Raw genomic sequence first — 18,541 nt, 5'->3', positions numbered from 1 at the left:
GCTGAGGCAGGTGGATCACCTGAGGTCAGGAGTTCGAGACCAGCCCGGCCAACATGGTGAAACTCCTTCTCTACTAAAAATACAAAAATCAGCTGGGCGTGGTGGCGGGCACCTGTAATCCCACTACTTGGGAGGCTGAGGCACAAGAATCACTTAAAACCGGGAGGCAGAGGTTGCAGTGAGCCAAGATTGTGCCACTACACTCCAGCCTAGGTCACAAAGTGAGACTCTGTCTCAAAAAAAAATAAAAAAAAAAAGGCTTGCGTAACTTAAGTGGGTAAATCACATGGTATGCGAATGATATCTCAATAAAGCTGTTACCAAAACCAGACAAAAACTGGACATTGAATATCCTCATCTGAAAACATCTCCAGCTTCTCCACAATACTGCGCTTTCCTCCCTCCTCCTTTACTTCCCTCCCCTGGTTCCTCTTCTCCCCACCCACTCCCCAATTCCCTGATGTGTGCAGAGCAGTTTAGCTGTCTTGTTGCTTTGCCTGCTGCTAACCCGGCCCTCAGGATCTCACCTCTATCTACCCTGAGCAGCTCATGAAAATATTTTCCTGAACAAAGGCAGTTCCCCCTAAGAGGCATTCTGGCACCAGCTGTCAAGATAATAATTCTTTCCAACCTGCTACATAACTCCAATCCAAGATAGGAAGAGCTCTGAGTCCAAAGGGAGGTGAAGATAAAATGCTGAAGGGGTCTGAGTTCTGGGAAGGAGGACCACACTTCTCGCCTGAATGCAAAAAGTGTCAGACCTCGGCCAGGTGCTGGAAAGAGGAGATTCTAGCTGGGGAATATTTGAATGTGTACAGATGGGCAGGGAGGCATTCTGGGGAGAGGAAACCATCTGAACAAAGGCGGGCAGGTTTGGCTGGACTGGGCGTAGTGGGGGCAGGAGCTGGGGACCGTCAGCGGAGAAGGGCTGATGGTCTCCATTCATTGGGTACCTCTCAGTTAGTAGAGACTGCTGAGATCGCCAGCCTCCCTTCTTGTGGCCCTGGCTATGGTTCTCCCAATCTGCAGAGTGTGGTTTCCCATGAGCTGTGTCTCCAAATTGAGATTTTTTTTTTGAGGTAGGGTCTTACTGTGTCACCCAGGCTGGAGGGTAATGGCACAATCACAGCTCACTGCAGTCTCAACTTTCCAGGCTTAAGTGATGCTCCCACCTCAGCTTCCCAAGTAGCTGAGACCACAGGCGCTCGCCACCATGCCCAGCTAATATTTTTACTTTTTGGGGGTCTCACTATGTTACTCAGGCTGGTTTTGAACTCCTGGGCTCAGGTGATCCCTCCACTTGGCCTCCCAAAGTGCTGGGATCACAGGTGTGAGCCACTGCCCCCCGCCTTCCAAAGCAGGGTCTTTTTCTTTTTTCTTTTTTTAAAAAGAGTGATGGAATCATGCTATGTTGCTCAGGTTGGTCTCGAACTCCTGGGCTCAAAGCAGTTCTCCTGTCTTGGCCTCCCAAAGTGTTAGGATTACAGGTGTGAGCCACCATGCCCGGTCCCAAATCAGGGTCTTGGTGAACGCTTATGCATCACCACTGTGCTAGTTACCTATTGCTATGTAACAAGTTGCCCCAACATCTAGCAGGTGAAAACAGCAAATATTTACAATCTCATGTTTCCATGGATCGGTAATATAGGTGCCTCTCAGCTAGGTGCCAGTGACTTAGGGTCTCTTCCAAGGCTGCCATCAAGTTGTCCTCAGGGGCTGTGATCATCTCGGGGCTTAGCTGGGGGAGATTTCACCTCCCTACTCAGGGTCTTGCTGGCTGCTGCTGAGGTGTGCTGTTCCTCGTCCCGTGGGCCTCTCCTTAGAGCTGCTCACCACAACCACTGGATTCTTCCAGAGACTGTGAGCCAGGGAGAGGGCACCCAAGACAGAAGCCATTCGTCTTGTTTCCTGATCTTGGGAATGACATTGCAATACTCTTGCCATATTCTGTTCATTAGAAATGAGTCCAGCCTGCGCTCACGGGGAATGGATGCCAGGAGGTAGGGATGCCATCTCAGAGGCTGCCCACTGCTGGCATCTTTCTCCGTTTCTGTGTCCACATGGTTGCCTCATTTCAAACAGTTCTTGGCAACTCTGTTCCCCTCTGTCCCCACCCAGACCCTCGGCCCTCTTTGCCTCTGGAACCCTGGGCTCTGAAATGCCCTCTCTGACTCTGGCATTTTTGGCCTCTAACTCTCGTCTTCTGTTCCTCCTCACTTGCTCTGTGACATCCAAAAGACTGCTCACTGGATCCTACCTCATCTCCCAGGCTTTTAGCTCCTCCCAGCCCCACACCCATCTCTATCCAGCCCCTGCAGATGATCTCATCAGAAATACTCCCCAACTCTGCCAACCCTCATTCCCTGGGCACCTTGCTGCACCCACCTGCTAGTCCCCAGACTTGGACCTTTCTCCTCCCCGTGTCCCACGCGGAAGCTGCCTGCAGAGGTGTACTTTCCAATCTCAGTTCAGTCTTCAGGGCCACTCAGTACTTTTCCCATTCCTAATAGTTATGCCAAACCTTCACCTCTCTCAAGCGCCTCTTCTCCATCCTCACTCCCACCTCAGCAGACACCCTCATTCCTTTTCTTCTTAGGCAGGAACTCTCTCCACTGCTCCCTGTAGCCCACAGGAGAAAGTTTATATTCCTTAGCTTAGCGTTCAAGGCCCTCCAGGTTCTGGCTCCCCCAGTTCCCTCCATCTTCCCACCCTCCAGCTTCCTATTTGCCACTCTCCGCCTTCATGCAATCTGTTTCCCAGACACAGGGGACGACTTGCCATTTCCAGACCCATCAAAGCACCATCAAAAATCCTTCCAGTCTCCAGGTCCAGTTCAGACGGCACCTTTTTTGGTGAAGCCTTCCTCATTGGCTTTAGGAAGAAATTATTGTGCCTCTGCTCAGCTCTGCTCATTTCTGTTTCTTTTTTCATTCTACAGTTAAGAGTTTTGTTTCTATCTCACCCATAGGCCCATGCACCCCTCGATTCATCACTGTCTCCTCAGTACTAATGCAAACCAGGCACATAGGTTGGATGGATGGATGAGTTGATTGGATAGATTGATGAATAGGGCTGAGAGCGAGGGTCCTCTGGGCTGCTTTCTTGGAGAAATAGTTCAAAGCAGAAGCTTTGGAATCAGGCAGAGACTTTTGGAGTGATGCTCAAATCTTAGGTTCACCACTTTTTAGCCATGTGATCTTGGGCAAATTATGTAATTTCTCAACCTCAGTTGCCTCAGCTGTAAGATGAAGATGGTAATACCTTCCTGGATTATTGTGATGATGAAACAAGACAGTATAGTGAAGGCACATGGCCCAGTGTCTTGAATGGAGTAAGGTGCAGTTACCTTTAGCCCTTTTTATTATTGTTGGTGGATGGTCTGGATTGGGGGTAGGGAGCTCAGAGCAGAGGTCATGCCTCCTGCAGAGCGACTTTGAGTCTCTCACTGCTCATCTGAAAGGCATAGGGGGAGGCCTGGCCCTGCCTGTCTGGACTCCTGCCTCTCTCTGAGCAGGAGCTGGTCTGCCATGGAGGTGTTCTGTCCTGAGAGCAGAGGAAGCTCTTGGGACTCCAGGTGCCACTGTGGTCAGTGGGACTGCCTTGGCGCCTCTGTGGCTGGGAGGCAGTGCCAAGTGCAGAGGTGCTGTGGGAATCCTGCTACAGGGTGAGGACAGGAGTCTGCCCTGGGGCTTGCCTAGGAGCCTGGTCCTCTGCCCACCTCAACCTCGTGGTTTTCCTCTCAGCTGCCTCAGGGTCCAGGGACCAGAGCCCCGCTGTTGTCGTCACCGTAGTGACCATCTCGGCCCTCCTCGTCCTGGGCTCCGTGATGAGTGTGCTGGCCATTTGGAGGAGGTAGGTGGCTGGCCCCAGCCTAGGTGACCCCTGGTGGGTCATGTCCCATGCACATTAATGTGTGCTCACAGGCATCTCTGCCCACTTTGCACACACGCAGATTTGCACCCGCAAGCACACTGCTGTACAAATGTAGGCATGCATCATCCCGGCCCCTCCCCCCGCTCACTGTCCATGCGGCAGCCAGCACTGCAGCCAGCTCAACCGCTCTGCGATGAAGGGGATTTAGCGCCTTAACTCATTAAATGTCAGAAGGCATCACTGAGGAAGGAATCAAGCTCCGGCTGCTCCAGTGTGATTAGGATTCTCCGGAGGAGCTCAGAGGCCCCCAGCCCCTGCCCCCGGGCCTCTTGAGGCCCTTGAACACAGGAAAAGGGGGAAAAGACAGAAATCTTGTGTATGTATGTGTGTGGGAGGGGCAGGACAGGGAGGGCAATTCGTAAAGCAGAAACCTCCCACCCCCAGCAGAAAGAAGCTTGCAGGAGGGTGAGCGGAGAAAGGGGATAGGAGGAAGGGAAAAGACGTAGAGCTTGAGTCTGGTTCAGAGAAGATTCTAGTCCTTTTGCAGGCAGCAGAGGCCTCCTGGCATGTATCCTCCCCTTCTCCCCAGGGCCACACTCTGCTGCAGGCAGAGTTGCCCAGATGGGTCCCAGGCTGGGCTGAGATCAGCAGACCAGAGAGGTTGGAAAGTCTGCATGAGATGGGCTGGAGTGGGAAAGCAGAGGAGAGAGGTGGGCAGGCTGGGGAGCCACATCTCAGCATCCTGAAACTGCCTGGCAGCTGGAAGGACAATGGGCATTCATTTGGCACTGGCTATTTGCTTGGCCTTGAATGAGGCACTGAAAGTGACTGAGTGGGAGAGAACACTGTCTCGCTAGTCTAGGAGCCAGCTCTGCCTGGGCCAGGCAAATCAGGAGGGCAGGACAAGAGTAGGGAGCTTCTTGCTCGTGGAGCATGAAGGGTCCATGTGCTGGACCCGGTGGAAAAGCAAAGATGGACAGATGCCGAGAGCATCTCATCCTGGCTTTGCACCGAGGGGCTCTGAGAGGCAGAAGGAGGAAAGGCAGACAAGCAAGCCAAGAGCCCCTCTTCCGGGCAGAGGCTCTGCAGGACAGGAGTGCCCTGGGGACAGGTGCACTACAGAGGCGGAGCAAGCCAGCACGGGATTCCAAATCCAGCTGCTCTGAAATGGGGAGAGTGAGCCCGGTCTAGTGTGGAGGGGTAGAGAGGTGTTCTCCTCCAGCATGCGTGTCCCAGCCTGGTGGGCTGTCTGCAGCACCTCTCACACCGTCCTGTGTGTAGGACCTGCTCTGCGTCGTGGTCCCTCACCTTCAATTTCCCTCCTCTCCAGTCCACCCTGGCTCGCCCACTTCTCACCAGGCCGTGTGGTCCAGTGGAAGCCTCTCTCCTCTCCTCACCACACACCCTCTTTCACTCCTCCATCCACTCAGCCTTTCCCCCTTCATCTCCACCCATCTCTCCTGGATGTTGCTCCTCATTCGTGGAAGTCCTGTCGCCACCCTGGGTGACTTCAGTAGCTGCCGGACAGCCTGTCCCATCCCTTGCCCCTCGGTTCTTTGACTTCTCATTCCTAAGATCATCTCTTCTGTTCCTCCTGGCCATCCCCCTAGAATGCTTCACCTCGTTACTTTTTTTTTTTTTTTTTTTTAGATGGAGACTTGCTCTTGTCACCCAGGCTGGGGTGCAGTGGCATGATCTCAGCTCATTGCAGCCTCTGCCTCCCCGGTTCAAGTGATTCTTTTGCCGCAGCCTCCTGAGTAACTGGGACTACAGGCCCCTGCCGCCATATCCAGCTAATTTTTTTGTATTTTTAGTAGAGACGGGGTTTTGCCATTTTGGCCAGGCTGGTTTCAAACTCCTGACCTCAGGTGATCTACCCACCTCAGCCTCCCAAAGTGCTGGGATTACAGGTATGAGCCACCATGCCTGGCCTCACCCCAATACTTAATCCAGTTCCTTTCTTGGTCTGCAGACGCCCTGTCTTTGCAGCTTGCTCTCTTGGCCACACTGGTCACACCTGTTCTTTAGCCTCATCACTGGCCCCTGGACTACTCACCACCAAACCTACAAACCTGCCTGCTTCTGCACTCATCCTCACCCCCTTTTCTCTAGAGGAGGTGATCCTCCCAGCCGGAATCAGTCCTTCCACCTATGACTGAACCCCACCCTTTTGCCATCTTGGGAGCCCACTATTACTCCTAATGTTCCCTTCTGCCCCCCATAACAGTGAACATGTGTGGAGGCTTGGTAAGCTGACGTGCTGCTGTCTGGCAGGCCTATCTTTATCCTGATTTTATTAAAGAGAAAATGGAGCCGCCCAGTCTCACAGCTACCAAGCGGAGGAGCTAGGAAGCGGGTCCGTGCAGTCAGGTTCCGAGCCCAGGCTGTCAACACCCTTCGGTGGCCGCTTCCCCCTGTGTGACAGCCTTGCTCCTCCTTCCCATCTGTATCTACATGTGATCATCTCTGTTGTGAGAACTTCGGAAACTCCTCCCTTGGTCTCTCATCCTTGTACCTTTATGTGATTTCTCTCTGCCACCCCCTCTACTTTCTCTGTCCTTGGTCCCTGTGATGCCCTGCCCCAGTTTCCCTCCGCTCTCCTTCTGTTCCTCTGGCGATTCTTTTCTACTGTCCTTGGTGCTTCCTTCCTCTAGCCTGGATGCTGGGGTTTCTCAGACTTATTCCTAGTCCCTCTTCTCAGACTCCATCCTCTCCCTGCACCATGCTCATTGCTCCTGATTTGTATCTGCAGAGCAGGCCTCCCTTCCAAGCTCCAGACACACACACATACGTCGAACCCCCATCTTATCTTCCCTGCTTATCCCCTAGGCCTGCAAACTCAGATGTCTAAATGTGAACTTTTTGTCTCCTCATCCCAGTAAATGGCACCACCATAAACTCTGTGGGCAACTTCTCCCTCTTCCTTTCTGCCATCCAACTACCTCTCAGCCCTGTGGCCCCTGTCACCTTCATGTCACTCGAGTGCTCTGCCTCTCTCCATGCCCATGTTGACCCCATAGCTGGAACCACTGCCAGCTCCTCTCCTGTGGTGACACCCGTAGCAGCTTCCACTCTGTAACTGGAGCTCTTTCTAAAGTAGAAATCAAATCATTGCACTCCTCTGCTTAAACCCCACAGGGGCTCTCCTCTGCTCCCAGAATAAAAGCCAAAGTCTTTATCTTGGCCAGCAAGGCCCTGCCCCTAGGGGCCCCAAGTGCCAGCCTGTGGCTTTGTCGACTGTGATGCAGTCCTTTGGCCCGTGGCTGCCTCTGTCTCAGGAAGCCACCCACAATGACCTTGGATCAGGTCCGGCCTGTCTGTCCCGTGTCCCCACAGTACACCACCTTTCTCCTTTGCCAGCACTGGTGAGTGGGCTTGTGGCTCACTCTCCGTGTTTGTTTTCCTGACCAGACCAGAAGCTGCCCCCGAATGCTGGATCCACTTGCCTTATTCACACTTTCACAAAACCGCATGCGGGGGCAGCTGGGGGCCTGCAGCCAGGGTGTGGATTGGGTGCCTCTGGAGTTGCAATAATTTTCACCATGTGAAAGTAGCTAGGGATGGTGGTGGTGGTGAGGGTTTGGTCTAGGGCTACAGTTGTATCTGTGCCATGGGGAGGTCGTCAAACCACAGAGAAGCTTTTAAACCAGCTGGACAAGAAGTTCCCTCCCCCAGGGCACAAGCCTTATCTTTTGAAGGGACAAAGAGGTGCTGCCCTCAGTGCTCTGCAATGGGAAGGTCTGGGGTGGCCTGGCTGAAAGAATGACCTTGAACTCCCTACCAGGCCCTGCAGCTATGGCAAAGGAGGAGGGGATGCCCGTGATGAAGAGGAGCTGTATTTCCACTGTGAGTTGGCTGGGCTTGGCTGGGGAGGGGCGGGCTCCACCCTGCCTCACTCCTCAGCCCTCTGCCTTGCTCCACTGCATGAGCCCCCTTGTCCACCCCAGTGGTGGAGGCCCTGTTCCTTAGGCTCATCTCTTTCTCTCCCAGTCAAAGTCCCAACACGTCGCACTTTCCTGGACCCCCAGAGCTGTGGGGACCCGCTGCAGGCTGTACATCTGTTCGCCAAGGAACTGGATGCGAAAAGCATCACGCTGGAGAGGAGCCTTGGAGCAGGCAAGCTGGGCGCCCAGGAAGCCTTGTCTCCATCTGGAAGCCCCACCCACTCTGCAGGCCCCACCCCTACTCTATCCACACCTCTGTCCTGAAGCCGACCTCCACCCAAGTCCCTGCTGGTGTCTGGAAGCCCTGCCTCCACACCAAGCCCACCCTCCACCCAGAAAGTCCCTGGCTTGCCTGATTATAGGGAAGAGGATGGCAAAGGGGTCTGTGACCCTCTCCTGGTCCTCAAGGTCAGACCTCTGCACACTGCCACTGGCAGTTTAGTCCCAGGCCTTCATGGGACGGTGGGGAGGGGCCTTTGCAAGCTTGGGGCCAGACATAACTGAGTTCTAGTCCTGGCTCTCCCACTGACCCGCTGCATGATCAGGGTCATGGCCCTCTTTTGCTCAGAGCCTCAGTTTCTTGTCTGAGAAATGGGCATGATATCTACCTTCTAGGGGTAATGTGGGGACCCCCCAGCACTCCTCACAGGGCCTGGCTGTCGGCGCTTGCTCTCTAAGGGCCAGTCTCCTGCTAGCCTTTCTTCCTGACTACAAATCCTCAACCTCCTGTGCTCAGAGACGGCAGCTGCTTTCACTGGGAGCCTGATATTATCCCCTGACACTGTCTCCAGACCCGCTGGACAGAAGCCGGAAAGGGGCAGGGTGGAAGAATAGATGTCATTATCATCCATCCTGGGTCACATAGTGTTTGATGGCAGTCAGTGTACTGGCATGTGCCCCGTCCTTTAAGGCTTGGAAACCTCCCCCCACTGAGGAAGGCAGGGAGGAATCCCCATTTCACAGAGGAGACAGGCCAAGAAAGGAAAAGAGATGGAATTCAAGGTCACACTGCTGGTACTCAGTTTACCAGGATTTAAACTGGAAACGGTCCATGATCTGGAGTCACTTTTTTTTTTTTGAGACTGAGTCTTGCTCTGTCACCCAGTCTGAAGTGCAGTGACAGAATCTCAGCTCACTGCAACCTCTGCCTCCTGGGTTCAAGTGATTTTCCTGCCTCAGCTTCTCAAGTAGCTGGGATTACAGGCATATGCCACCTTGCCTGGTTAATTTTTGTATTTTTAGTGGAGACTGGGTTTCGCCATGTTGGCCAGGCTGGTCAGAGCCACTTTCTCCTCAGCTCAGTCTGTCCAGCTCAGCCAGGGCAGTGGCCTCTGGCAGTATCTGAGGTGCCATTTCCCCACAGGGCGGTTTGGGGAGCTGTGCTGTGGCTGCTTGCAGCTCCCCGGTCGCCAGGAGCTGCCCGTAGCCGTGCACACGCTGAGGGACAGCGCCTCCGACTCACAGAGGCTCGGCTTCCTGGCTGAGGCCCTCACACTGGGCCAGTTTGACCATAGCCACATCGTGCGGCTGGAGGGCGTTGTTACCCGAGGTAGGGCCCGGTGCTCCCTTCCTGCTGCGCAGCCCACGGGTATGGGGGGTGGAAATGATGGTGTGGGAGCCTGGAGTGCCCCTGCCTCTCCAGGTCCTTCCCTCAGCTGTGGGAGGGAGCTTCAGCCAGGGACCTCAGCTTTCACTGACTCAGGGCAGCCCTTCTCCTGGAGTGGCCACTCTGGCTCAGAATGACCTTTCTTTTCTTTCTTCTTTCTTTCTTTCTTATTTATTTATTTTTTTTTTTGAGATGGAGTCTCGCTTTGTTGCCCAGGCTGGAGTGCAGTGGCGAGATCTCGGCTCACTGCAAGCTCCGCCTCCTGGGTTCATGCCATTCTCCTGCCTCAGCCTCCTGAGCAGCTGGGACTACAGGCGCCTGCCACCAGGCCCGGCTAATTTTTTGTAATTTTTTTTTAGTAGAGACGGGGTTTCACCATGTTACCCAGGATAGTCTTGATCTCCTGACCTCGTGATCCGCCCGCCTCGGCCTCCCAAAGTGCTGGGATTACAGGCATGAGCCACCACGCCCAGCCAGAATGACCTTTCTGACCTGTGATATTCTAGGGGGTAGGTCCCCTAGAATATCACTCCTAGAAGGAGTGATCTTTCTTAGCAAGCTTGTTGCAGCTCATGACCTTGGCCTTTGTTCACCTACAGATGTCTCCTCTTTTGTTCCTTGGCATAGAGGACCCTGGGCTGGGCAGGAGGATGGCGAGATTAGGGAGCTTGGTGCTGGTTCTGGCTCTCGAGGCCTGGTCTGGGACCCCAGCGAGGGGAAACTTGTGTGCGTGTGGGGTGGAGTGGACAACTTAGCATGTGTGTTCCGATCCCTGGGCACAGGAAGCGCCTTGATGATTGTCACCGAGTACATGAGCCATGGGGCCCTGGACGGCTTCCTCAGGGTGAGTGGCCCTGGGACTGCCAATGACCACTTTATTCTGTAAAGCGGGTAGGGGTCCCTCACTTTTCTCTTTGGTAGGGCTTGGAATTGGCATCATCCCCACAGGCCGGGCTGACCTGTGGTCACAGGGTGAACTAAAGCCTGGCGAGAGCTAGGTGACCGCCCTGGTGTCACACAACACTAGGGGATCCAAGCCCACAGCCCTGGCCTCAGTCTTCTTCCTCCACAGCGGCACGAGGGGCAGCTGGTGGCTGGGCAACTGATGGGGTTGCTGCCTGGGCTGGCATCAGCCATGAAGTATCTGTCAGAGATGGGCTATGTTCACCGGGGCCTGGCAGCTCGCCGTGTGCTGGTCAGCAGCGACCTTGTCTGCAAGATCTCTGGCTTCGGGCGGGGCCCCCGGGACCGATCAGAGGCTGTCTACACCACTATGGTGAGGGCGCCCCCAGCCAAGCCTGCCTGCGCCTTCTGGTTCCCACCAAGCTGCCCTGGAGCCCCTAGCTCCCCACTTCCACTCCCTTCCCTGCCCCTCCACCCAGTTGGTCTTGGCATAAATGCGAGTGAACCCCACCTTGAGGTCAGCTTTTGTGTCTTTCCCAGATGTGAACCTGGAGTTGGAGGTTGCCTGGGAGGATGACACGCAGGCTGGATCTGGGGCTGAGTGGGGTGGGGAAACCTGCGTGTCACCCAGTTCCTCCTTGCCCCTGACCTGCCTGCCCCTACAGAGTGGCCGGAGCCCGGCGCTATGGGCCGCCCCCGAGACGCTTCAGTTTGGCCACTTCAGCTCTGCCAGTGACGTGTGGAGCTTCGGCATCATCATGTGGGAGGTGATGGCCTTTGGGGAGCGGCCTTACTGGGACATGTCTGGCCAAGACGTGAGTAACCTGTGGCTCCAGCTCCATGCCTTCTGACCCTCTCACCTCAGGCCCCAGCTTCCTGACCTCTGCCCATTGGCCCTCAGCCTTCCTGCCCCAGGCCCCTCTTCTCTGTCTGCTTGCTTCTGGTTCTGTCTGGCCACTGCCCCAGTCTTCCTTGGGGGTGTGTGTGTCTGTGTCTGTGCGCGTGTGTGTGTGTGTGTGTGTGTGTGTGTGTGTGTGCGCGCACACCATGTGCTGGGGAAACCCAGAGCCTCCTCTCTGCTCCCCACCCCTGTGGCCCAGGTGATCAAGGCTGTGGAGGATGGCTTCCGGCTGCCACCCCCCAGGAACTGTCCTAACCCTCTGCACCGACTAATGCTTGACTGCTGGCAAAAGGACCCAGGTGAGCGGCCCAGGTTCTCCCAGATCCACAGCATCCTGAGCAAGATGGTGCAGGACCCAGAGCCCCCCAAGTGTGCCCCGACTACCTGTCCCAGGTACGTTCCCACATGGGACAGCCAGCCTCTCACCTGTCCATGGAGGGCCTCCCTGCATGTCGCAAGTGCAAACCCACTGCATCCACCACCCCACCTGTCCAAGAGCAATTGCTCACCCCGTTGCCCCAGAGGGCTGTAGCCCTCCCGCCTGCCCAGGCCCACCTCACCGCGCATGCTCCTGGTCACTTCTGCTTCTCCTGGATTTTGCCCACATCCCCGGGTACGATGACCTCTGACTGGAGAAATAGATGTGGTAATAGCCCTAACACATTTGTAGTTCCAATGAGTCAAATATGTGAAATTAATATTTGTTGTTCCAAATATGAGTCACCAACCAGTCCTAGGCATGTCCTACCCCAGACTGTTCCGGATATGCCAATGCCTTTAGCTGGCACTGGCTCTGCCTCCACCTGCCTGAAGAACCTGAAGCCCTCGCTTCTTCAGGAATGCACAGTGCTCATGTGAGCCAGGTCCAGCCCTGGGGCCCGGTTACCCTCCCCTTCTCCTGTCCATCCTCAGCTGGCCTCTCCCCGGGAGACCACCAGGTGTAGGCCCAGGTCCCAGATATCGGTTGAGCACAGCTCCTCTGACCCGCAGGCCTCCCACCCCGCTAGCGGACCGTGCCTTCTCCACCTTCCCCTCCTTTGGCTCTGTGGGCGCGTGGCTGGAGGCCCTGGACCTGTGCCGCTACAAGGACAGCTTCACGGCTGCTGGCTATGGGAGCCTGGAGGCCGTGGCCGAGATGACCGCTCAGTGAGTCCAAGGCACCAAGGTCAAGGCCGGGGCTGGGGGATTCCAGGGGCCCTGCCCCTGCCTATACTGGGGAGGCCCAACCTGTCCAGAGAAGCGGAGGGAGAGTGGAGGGCCTTCATGGGAGGAGCAGAAGTTGGGGTCAAGCCAGCCAAGTGTGACCAGCCTCTGTTTCAGGGACCTGGTGAGCCTAGGCATCTCTTCGGCTGAACATCGAGAGGCCCTCCTCAGTGGGATCAGCGCCCTGCAGGCACGAGTGCTCCAGCTGCAGGGCCAGGGGGTGCAGGTGTGAGTGGACCCCATTCTTCCAAGGCAGGACTCCGGTGGGGGTCCAGACCCCCAGCCCTGCCCAAGGACTGTGGCAAGCTGTGCTCCAGCAGTGTGGGAGGGAGTGCTCTCTTCCTCCGCTTGGGCCCAGATCTGGTTTGGGGCCACAGCTTCCCCGCTTTCACTGCCTGCCCCTCCCATTTTCACCAGTCTGAACACCTTGGCTAACTCAGTGCCCCTGAAAAGAGGTTCAAATCCCTAGGGAGGACCCCTGAGATAACAGCAGGAGGAAATTCGGAGTCTCAGAGAAGAGCTGGGGCAGGGATGGGAGGGAAGACAGTGGGTTGAGATTGCCCTGGCTCATGCCCTACTGTCATTTGTACCCACTGGGGGCTGGGGCCTACCCCGTGGGGTGTTCCCTTTTCCCACAGACCCATTGACCAGTCAGACAGCGTGGGTCCTGGAGGGCTCTTGCTCTACCTGGCAGTGACCGCAGCTGCCTGGTGGCTCAGGCATCGGGGGCTGGGCCAGAGGCGCATCGTCCTCAGCTCCCTGTGCCTTGGCAGGGGCTGACTGGACACTGGCCAAGGCCCAGGCAGGCAGAGATGGTGCTGAGCTCAGGGGCTGATGCCCAAGAGCCCTAGCCTCAGGAGCTGGTTTCTGTGTCCCCCTGCCTCGGGCTGACAGTTCAGGGTGAGGCCAAGAGTCCTGGCCAGGCCGGGCCATGCAAGGCCCTGGTGCTCCCTGGGGCCCCATGAGGCCCTCGTATGCATTCCATTTGTGAACTCAGTGGCTAGGACATCTGGGAAAAGCATAAAGGGCCATGTTGTCTCCCCAGGGACCCAAGAGCTTTTTCTCTCCAGCCTTGGGGAGGGTGAAGAGGAGACTCAGAGATGGGTCCTCTCTCTCAAACAGGCTGGTCTAACCCCCAGTGTACAGATGGGGGGAACTGAGGCCAATTGAGGAGTCAGGATCAGAGCTGGGCTCAGAACCCAATCCAGGGATGAGGCTGGCTCTGGAGAGAGAGTCCTTGGTCCTGCCCTATGGCACCACCACTTCCCTGTACAGCCCACGGGGACTCTAGAGGTGACTCCCCTCCAGCCAGCTCTGTGCCTTGGGCACTACCCAGCCTTCCATGGAGCCCCTCCCTGCTCTGACTTCGTGGAGCCCTGGCAGAAGTGGTTGTGCTGAGCCCACCGTGGAGTTCCTTATCCACAAGGGCCCCCGGGAATGGTGGGGCCCAGGATGCCAGGGCTTTTGTAGGATGGCAGGAAGGCAGCTGGATCTTGGCAGGGCCACAGGAGCTGAGTTTGTTCAGGCCACCCCTGATACTTGTCTGCTCTGCTTGGCTGTGTGTGGGTGGGGTGGGATGGGGCGGGAAAGAGGAGACAAGGGGTAGAGGAAAGATGAAAAAGACACACAACCTGCCCTTGGGAGGCTTAGACTAGACCAGGAGAAGAGCTCAGGTACCAAGAAGTAATTCCAGGGCACCATCCACCAGTGCCCAGGGCCCCCCAGGAGCCCTCTGGGTCAGTGGGTGGGTGGGCTGGAGGAGGAGATAGCCACTCTCTTAATGTGTGAAGTTGAGATGTAAGTTGAACAGGGCCTTGTGGGTGGGAAAGGGAAGGTTCTTTCTTTGGGGTGGGTGGAGTGTTTGGCAGGCAAGATGGCAGGCCTCAGACAAGAGGAGTCCATGCAGAGAGGCTAGCATGAGAAAGAGCCCAGAGGCGGGAAGGTGCAGTGCATCTTTGCAGAGCACCCAGAGGTGGGGGACGGTGACTCACAGTGGTGCCTTTGGCCTCACCCTGCCAGCAGCAGCTCCCCTGCTCTTGGAATCTCCCCCAGCCCCCTGCCTCCCCGTCTCCTGACCACCTGCCCCAGCTCAGTGACTCTGGGGGTACTGGGGAGACGAAGATGTTGCTACCACCTCAGTCAAGGTTGGGGGAGCCCCCGGCCAGGTGCCCTCCAGGATCTGCCTACCCCACCCCTCCTGGGAAGCCTGGACCAGCATCCCTTCTTGGGTAGATGGAGCCTCCTCCCCATCTCCAGCTACATCAGTCATTCTCTGCAGGGCAAAATGTCCTCCCCCTACCCCAGCTGTTTCTGCAGAAGGGCCCCTGGCTGTGTTGGCAGGACTTCGGTGTCCAGGGTAGATCTCCCCTCCACGGAGGAGTGAGGTCCCAGAATCCTGTTGGGTCCCAGGCCTCAGCCCTGCACAGGCGTGATGTGGGGCGATGGTTCTCTGGGAACCCTCTACAGATCTATTTTTATATGGAACTTGTTCACTGGACAGAGGTGGCCTGCAAGCCCCCATTCCCCTGGTCTGAGCTCACCCTGGGAGGGACGGGGTCAGTCGGAGGGGGTTCCTTCTGGAGATGTTTTTATATTTCTTGGGTTCTCTATGCAGGATAATAAAAACTTGTCTGTGATATGGTGCCTCTTTGAGTGGCAGTTGCTTGATCATTGTATAGCTGATGTGGAAGGGTTTCTGCCCCCTTCCTCGAGGACAGGGGTGTCCAGAATGTGCGTCTGAGATCTCTCTGCATAGAGGTGAGTCCAACACTGCTCCTGCCATGAAAGAGGTCCCAGGATCCATGGCAGGACGGTGTGACCCAGGGTACTGAGGGGAACTGGGTGCCTTGGGTATGTAGAGAAGTCTGTCACCCAGTCTCAGGAGCAGTAGAACCAGGGAGGTATCCCAGACACGGTGGGGTCCTTTGCTGGGATAGACAGTACCAGGGAGGGCAGAGACCAGGAAAGGTGCTCAGTGCTCAGTTTTGGACATGTGTTTGAGATGCCTGTGGGATGTGCGGCGGAGATGTCCAGGAGGCAGGTGGATATCTGGTCTGAACCTCGGAGCACAGATGTAAGTTAGAGACAGAGTTTGGGGTCATCAGCACCCAGATGGGGGTAGAAGCCACAGTGAGAAGGTGGTCACCCGGCCAGCATGTGCAGGAGAGGGGAGACATCAGCGTTGGGAGGCACCTGGATGAAGGGGAGCAGTGGGAAATGCCAAGAGGAGCTGTGCCATTGCTGCTGAAGAGCAAGTTTTGGTGTTAAATAGAGAAAAACGGCCGGGTTCAGTGGCTCATGCCTGTAATCCCAGCACTTTGGGAGGTTGAGGTGGGTAGATCACTTGAGGCCAGGAGTTTGAGACCAGCCTGGCCAACATGGTGAAACCCCATCTCTACTAAAAGCACATAAATTAGCTGGGTGTGGTGGCGGGTGCCTGTAATCCCAGCTACTCAGGAGGATGACACAGGAGAATCACTTGAACCCGGGAGATGGAGGTTGCAGTGAGCTGAGACTGTGCCACTATACTCCAGCCTGGGTGACAGAGCAGAAAAACAAATAACAACAACAACAACAACAAAACCAGAGGAATCAAGTGAAGGAGGAGGGAGGAGTGGCTGTCAGTGTGGGCACTGGGATATTATCAGTGAGTGTATTCATTTGCTTGGGCTACTGTAAGACAGCACCTCAGACTGTAACACAGCACCCGTGGCTTTGCCGACGGGGATTTACTGTCCCACAGCTCTGGAGGCTGGAAGCCAAGATCAAGATGTGCGCAAGGTTGTTTCCTGCTGAGAGCTGTGAGGGAAGCCTCTGCTCTGGGCCTCTCTCCCCGGCTTGCCCGTGGCCATCTTCCCACTCTGTCTCTTCGAATCATCTTCCCTCTGTAAGTCCAAATTTTCCCTTTTTATGGATGCCAGTCATATTGAACCGGTCCATACCAGCCCACCCTAACATCCTCATTTTAACTTAATCACCCCTTTAAAGGGCCTGTCTCCAAATACAGTCACCTTCTGAGCTACTGGGAGTTAGGACTTCAACATAGAGGCCTGGTGGGGGCCACAATTCAACCCATAACAGTGACCTTTGTTGTCAGGGCAGAAACCAGATGAGAGGATTGGGGAGTGGAGTTTGGGAATCTTTGAGGAGTCCAGCAAAAGGAGGAAGAGTGGGCTGAGACAATGACCAGGACAGGCTGCGGGTGTGGGCCAAAGGATGCAGGGGCAAGGCCTGAGTGCCCATGCATGTGAACACATATGTACTCATGGACACACGTGCACGCACACACTTGGACCACATGAGTCCTTGCATGTCTCAGTTGGCTTGCTAGTGCTTCTCCTCTCCCTGGCTCGGGCCATTCATGTTCTTTAGGCTGCAGAAGGCGTCTTCCTCCTCTGCATAGTTCAGGACATGGGAAGTGCTTAGGGCAAGGGGTAGGATAGCGGGGATGGTGATAAATAACACCCCTTCCCCCACTGCCTGTGCTCAGAGCCAGTTAAGTACTAATTCCCTGGGACAGGTGGAGAGCAAAGTATCAGCTCTTTGATAAGGCTAACTGGAGAATGTTGCTTACCAAGTTTCTTTGAATCTAAGATGCCACTGAGTGTAAGATGTCCTACCAAGAAAGAAACATCACAGCCAACTATGTTGTGCCATCCAACTGAAAGAGGCATCCCAGTTTCAGAGATGTTAACATGTACGTCTTCAATAAATGAGATGCTGTGCATCAGGGACAAAGTGTGTTTCCCGTCATTCCCCTGAACTAGACCCACCCAGTCCCAGGCTGAGCCGGGTGGGACAGACACCCTCTGCAGGGGCAGAACTGTCCCCTCAGCTCCTGCCTGCATGATGGGAGCAGAGCAGGGTGTACCTTTCTTGTGGGCAAGCAGATCTGCAGAAGCCAGATGGCACTGAGTCAAGCAGGTTGTTCCTTCTGTCCCTCAATTCCACTTGAGAAGCCACCCTCTGGTGGGGAGGAATGAATGAGGAGTGGGTTAGAGATGTTAGCAGCATTGCTCCACTGAAGTCAGCCCCAGGAGAGGCATGCAGCCAGGGAATGCAGGACCCCAGCATTAACACAGTGCCTGGCACACAGAACACAGGAAGTGCCCACTTGTTACTAGTGTTACTATTATTATTATTATTGTTATTATTATTACCTAACTGGTATGAGGCACCAGGTAGACATACAACATGTGGTCAGGAATGGAACTTCTCTAGGCAGTGGGACTGCTGATCTGGCTTGACGAGGTATTTGCGCATTCACTGCACGTGGACCAGGCACCTACTAGATGGCTGGCTCTGGCAAGTTAAGGCCTCACTGCCCAATGGGCGAGTCAGTTAAGTAAAAAGTACCCAAGCCATGGCAATAAGGATGAATTCTAGGTGTTTTGGGGCTCAGGGGAGGGCTCTGCCTGACTTCATTCCCGAGGAGGTGTGAGCGGACTCCTAGGGGAAAGTGGGTATTGTGTTAGCTGCCTTTGGTAGCCAGTGCCTGTGTTCTGGACCTTACAGGAGGGCATCTCAGTTCCTAACATTACCTCTGCCCCACTGCTCAGGATGTGAGTAAAACTCACACTGCACCACCTGCAGCTGTCTTTAAATCTCTTTGTACCCTTTGCCATTGAAATGGAACTGTCTGCCAGTATCTTGAAAAAATCCTGCTATTAGCAGGATATTTCCCACCACAGTTTACTAGTTGAGCCCTTTGGGGTCTTGGGGCAACAGAGAGAAGCCAGAAGTTGTTTGGGCTCATGAATGACCTCATGTTGCCTATCAACATCTTGGGAGCAGATTATGGGTATCTCGAGCCTAGTTCCAGGGAATATGTTTGATCAAGACTGCTTGTAGAAGTGTAAGAGGAAAACAAAAAAATCAAAACCAAACTTGTTTCCCCATTGCCACACCTTCCCTCCCCTTTCATTTAGGCTTCCCCTGTGCCCCTTTTCCTTCCTCCACCCCACAACACTCCTTTTTTTTTTTTTGAGACACGAGTCTTGCTCTGTCACCCAGGCTGGAGTGCAGTGGCATGATCTTGGCTCACTGTAACCTCTGCCTCATGGGTTCAAGTGATTCTCTTGCCTCAGTAAGTAGCTGGGATTATAGGCATGT

The 18,541-nt window shown here is 55.1% G+C and overlaps 1 protein-coding gene across 3 annotated transcripts in view; it reads left to right on the top strand.

The window, feature by feature from the left end:
* The window catches only part of EPHA10 (EPH receptor A10), a 46,578-nt gene extending 31,263 nt beyond the window's left edge, over window positions 1-15,315 (top strand). The window contains exons 8-18 of one of the 3 annotated variants that reach the window (XM_030823465.1): window positions 3,744-3,852; window positions 7,658-7,719; window positions 7,864-7,989; window positions 9,181-9,366; window positions 10,206-10,267; window positions 10,496-10,699; window positions 10,992-11,141; window positions 11,427-11,620; window positions 12,218-12,373; window positions 12,548-12,656; window positions 15,045-15,315. In XM_030823465.1, coding sequence (XP_030679325.1) covers window positions 3,744-3,852; window positions 7,658-7,719; window positions 7,864-7,989; window positions 9,181-9,366; window positions 10,206-10,267; window positions 10,496-10,699; window positions 10,992-11,141; window positions 11,427-11,620; window positions 12,218-12,373; window positions 12,548-12,656; window positions 15,045-15,170 — 1,484 coding nt within the window. In that variant the 3' untranslated portion in view covers window positions 15,171-15,315. Of the gene's footprint in view, window positions 1-3,743; window positions 3,853-7,657; window positions 7,720-7,863; window positions 7,990-9,180; window positions 9,367-10,205; window positions 10,369-10,495; window positions 10,700-10,991; window positions 11,142-11,426; window positions 11,621-12,217; window positions 12,374-12,547 lie in introns of those variants that run through there. The other 2 variants (XM_003273291.4, XR_004032560.1) reach the window with 2 other exon arrangements.
* Window positions 15,316-18,541: the final 3,226 nt, after the last annotated feature.

This window comes from Nomascus leucogenys, chromosome 12 (assembly GCF_006542625.1).
Source record: "Nomascus leucogenys isolate Asia chromosome 12, Asia_NLE_v1, whole genome shotgun sequence".
In the NCBI taxonomy this organism is placed as follows: domain Eukaryota; kingdom Metazoa; phylum Chordata; class Mammalia; order Primates; family Hylobatidae; genus Nomascus; species Nomascus leucogenys.
The sequence above is the reverse complement of the archived record's forward strand: the minus strand, read 5'-3'. Positions and strand labels throughout refer to the sequence as shown.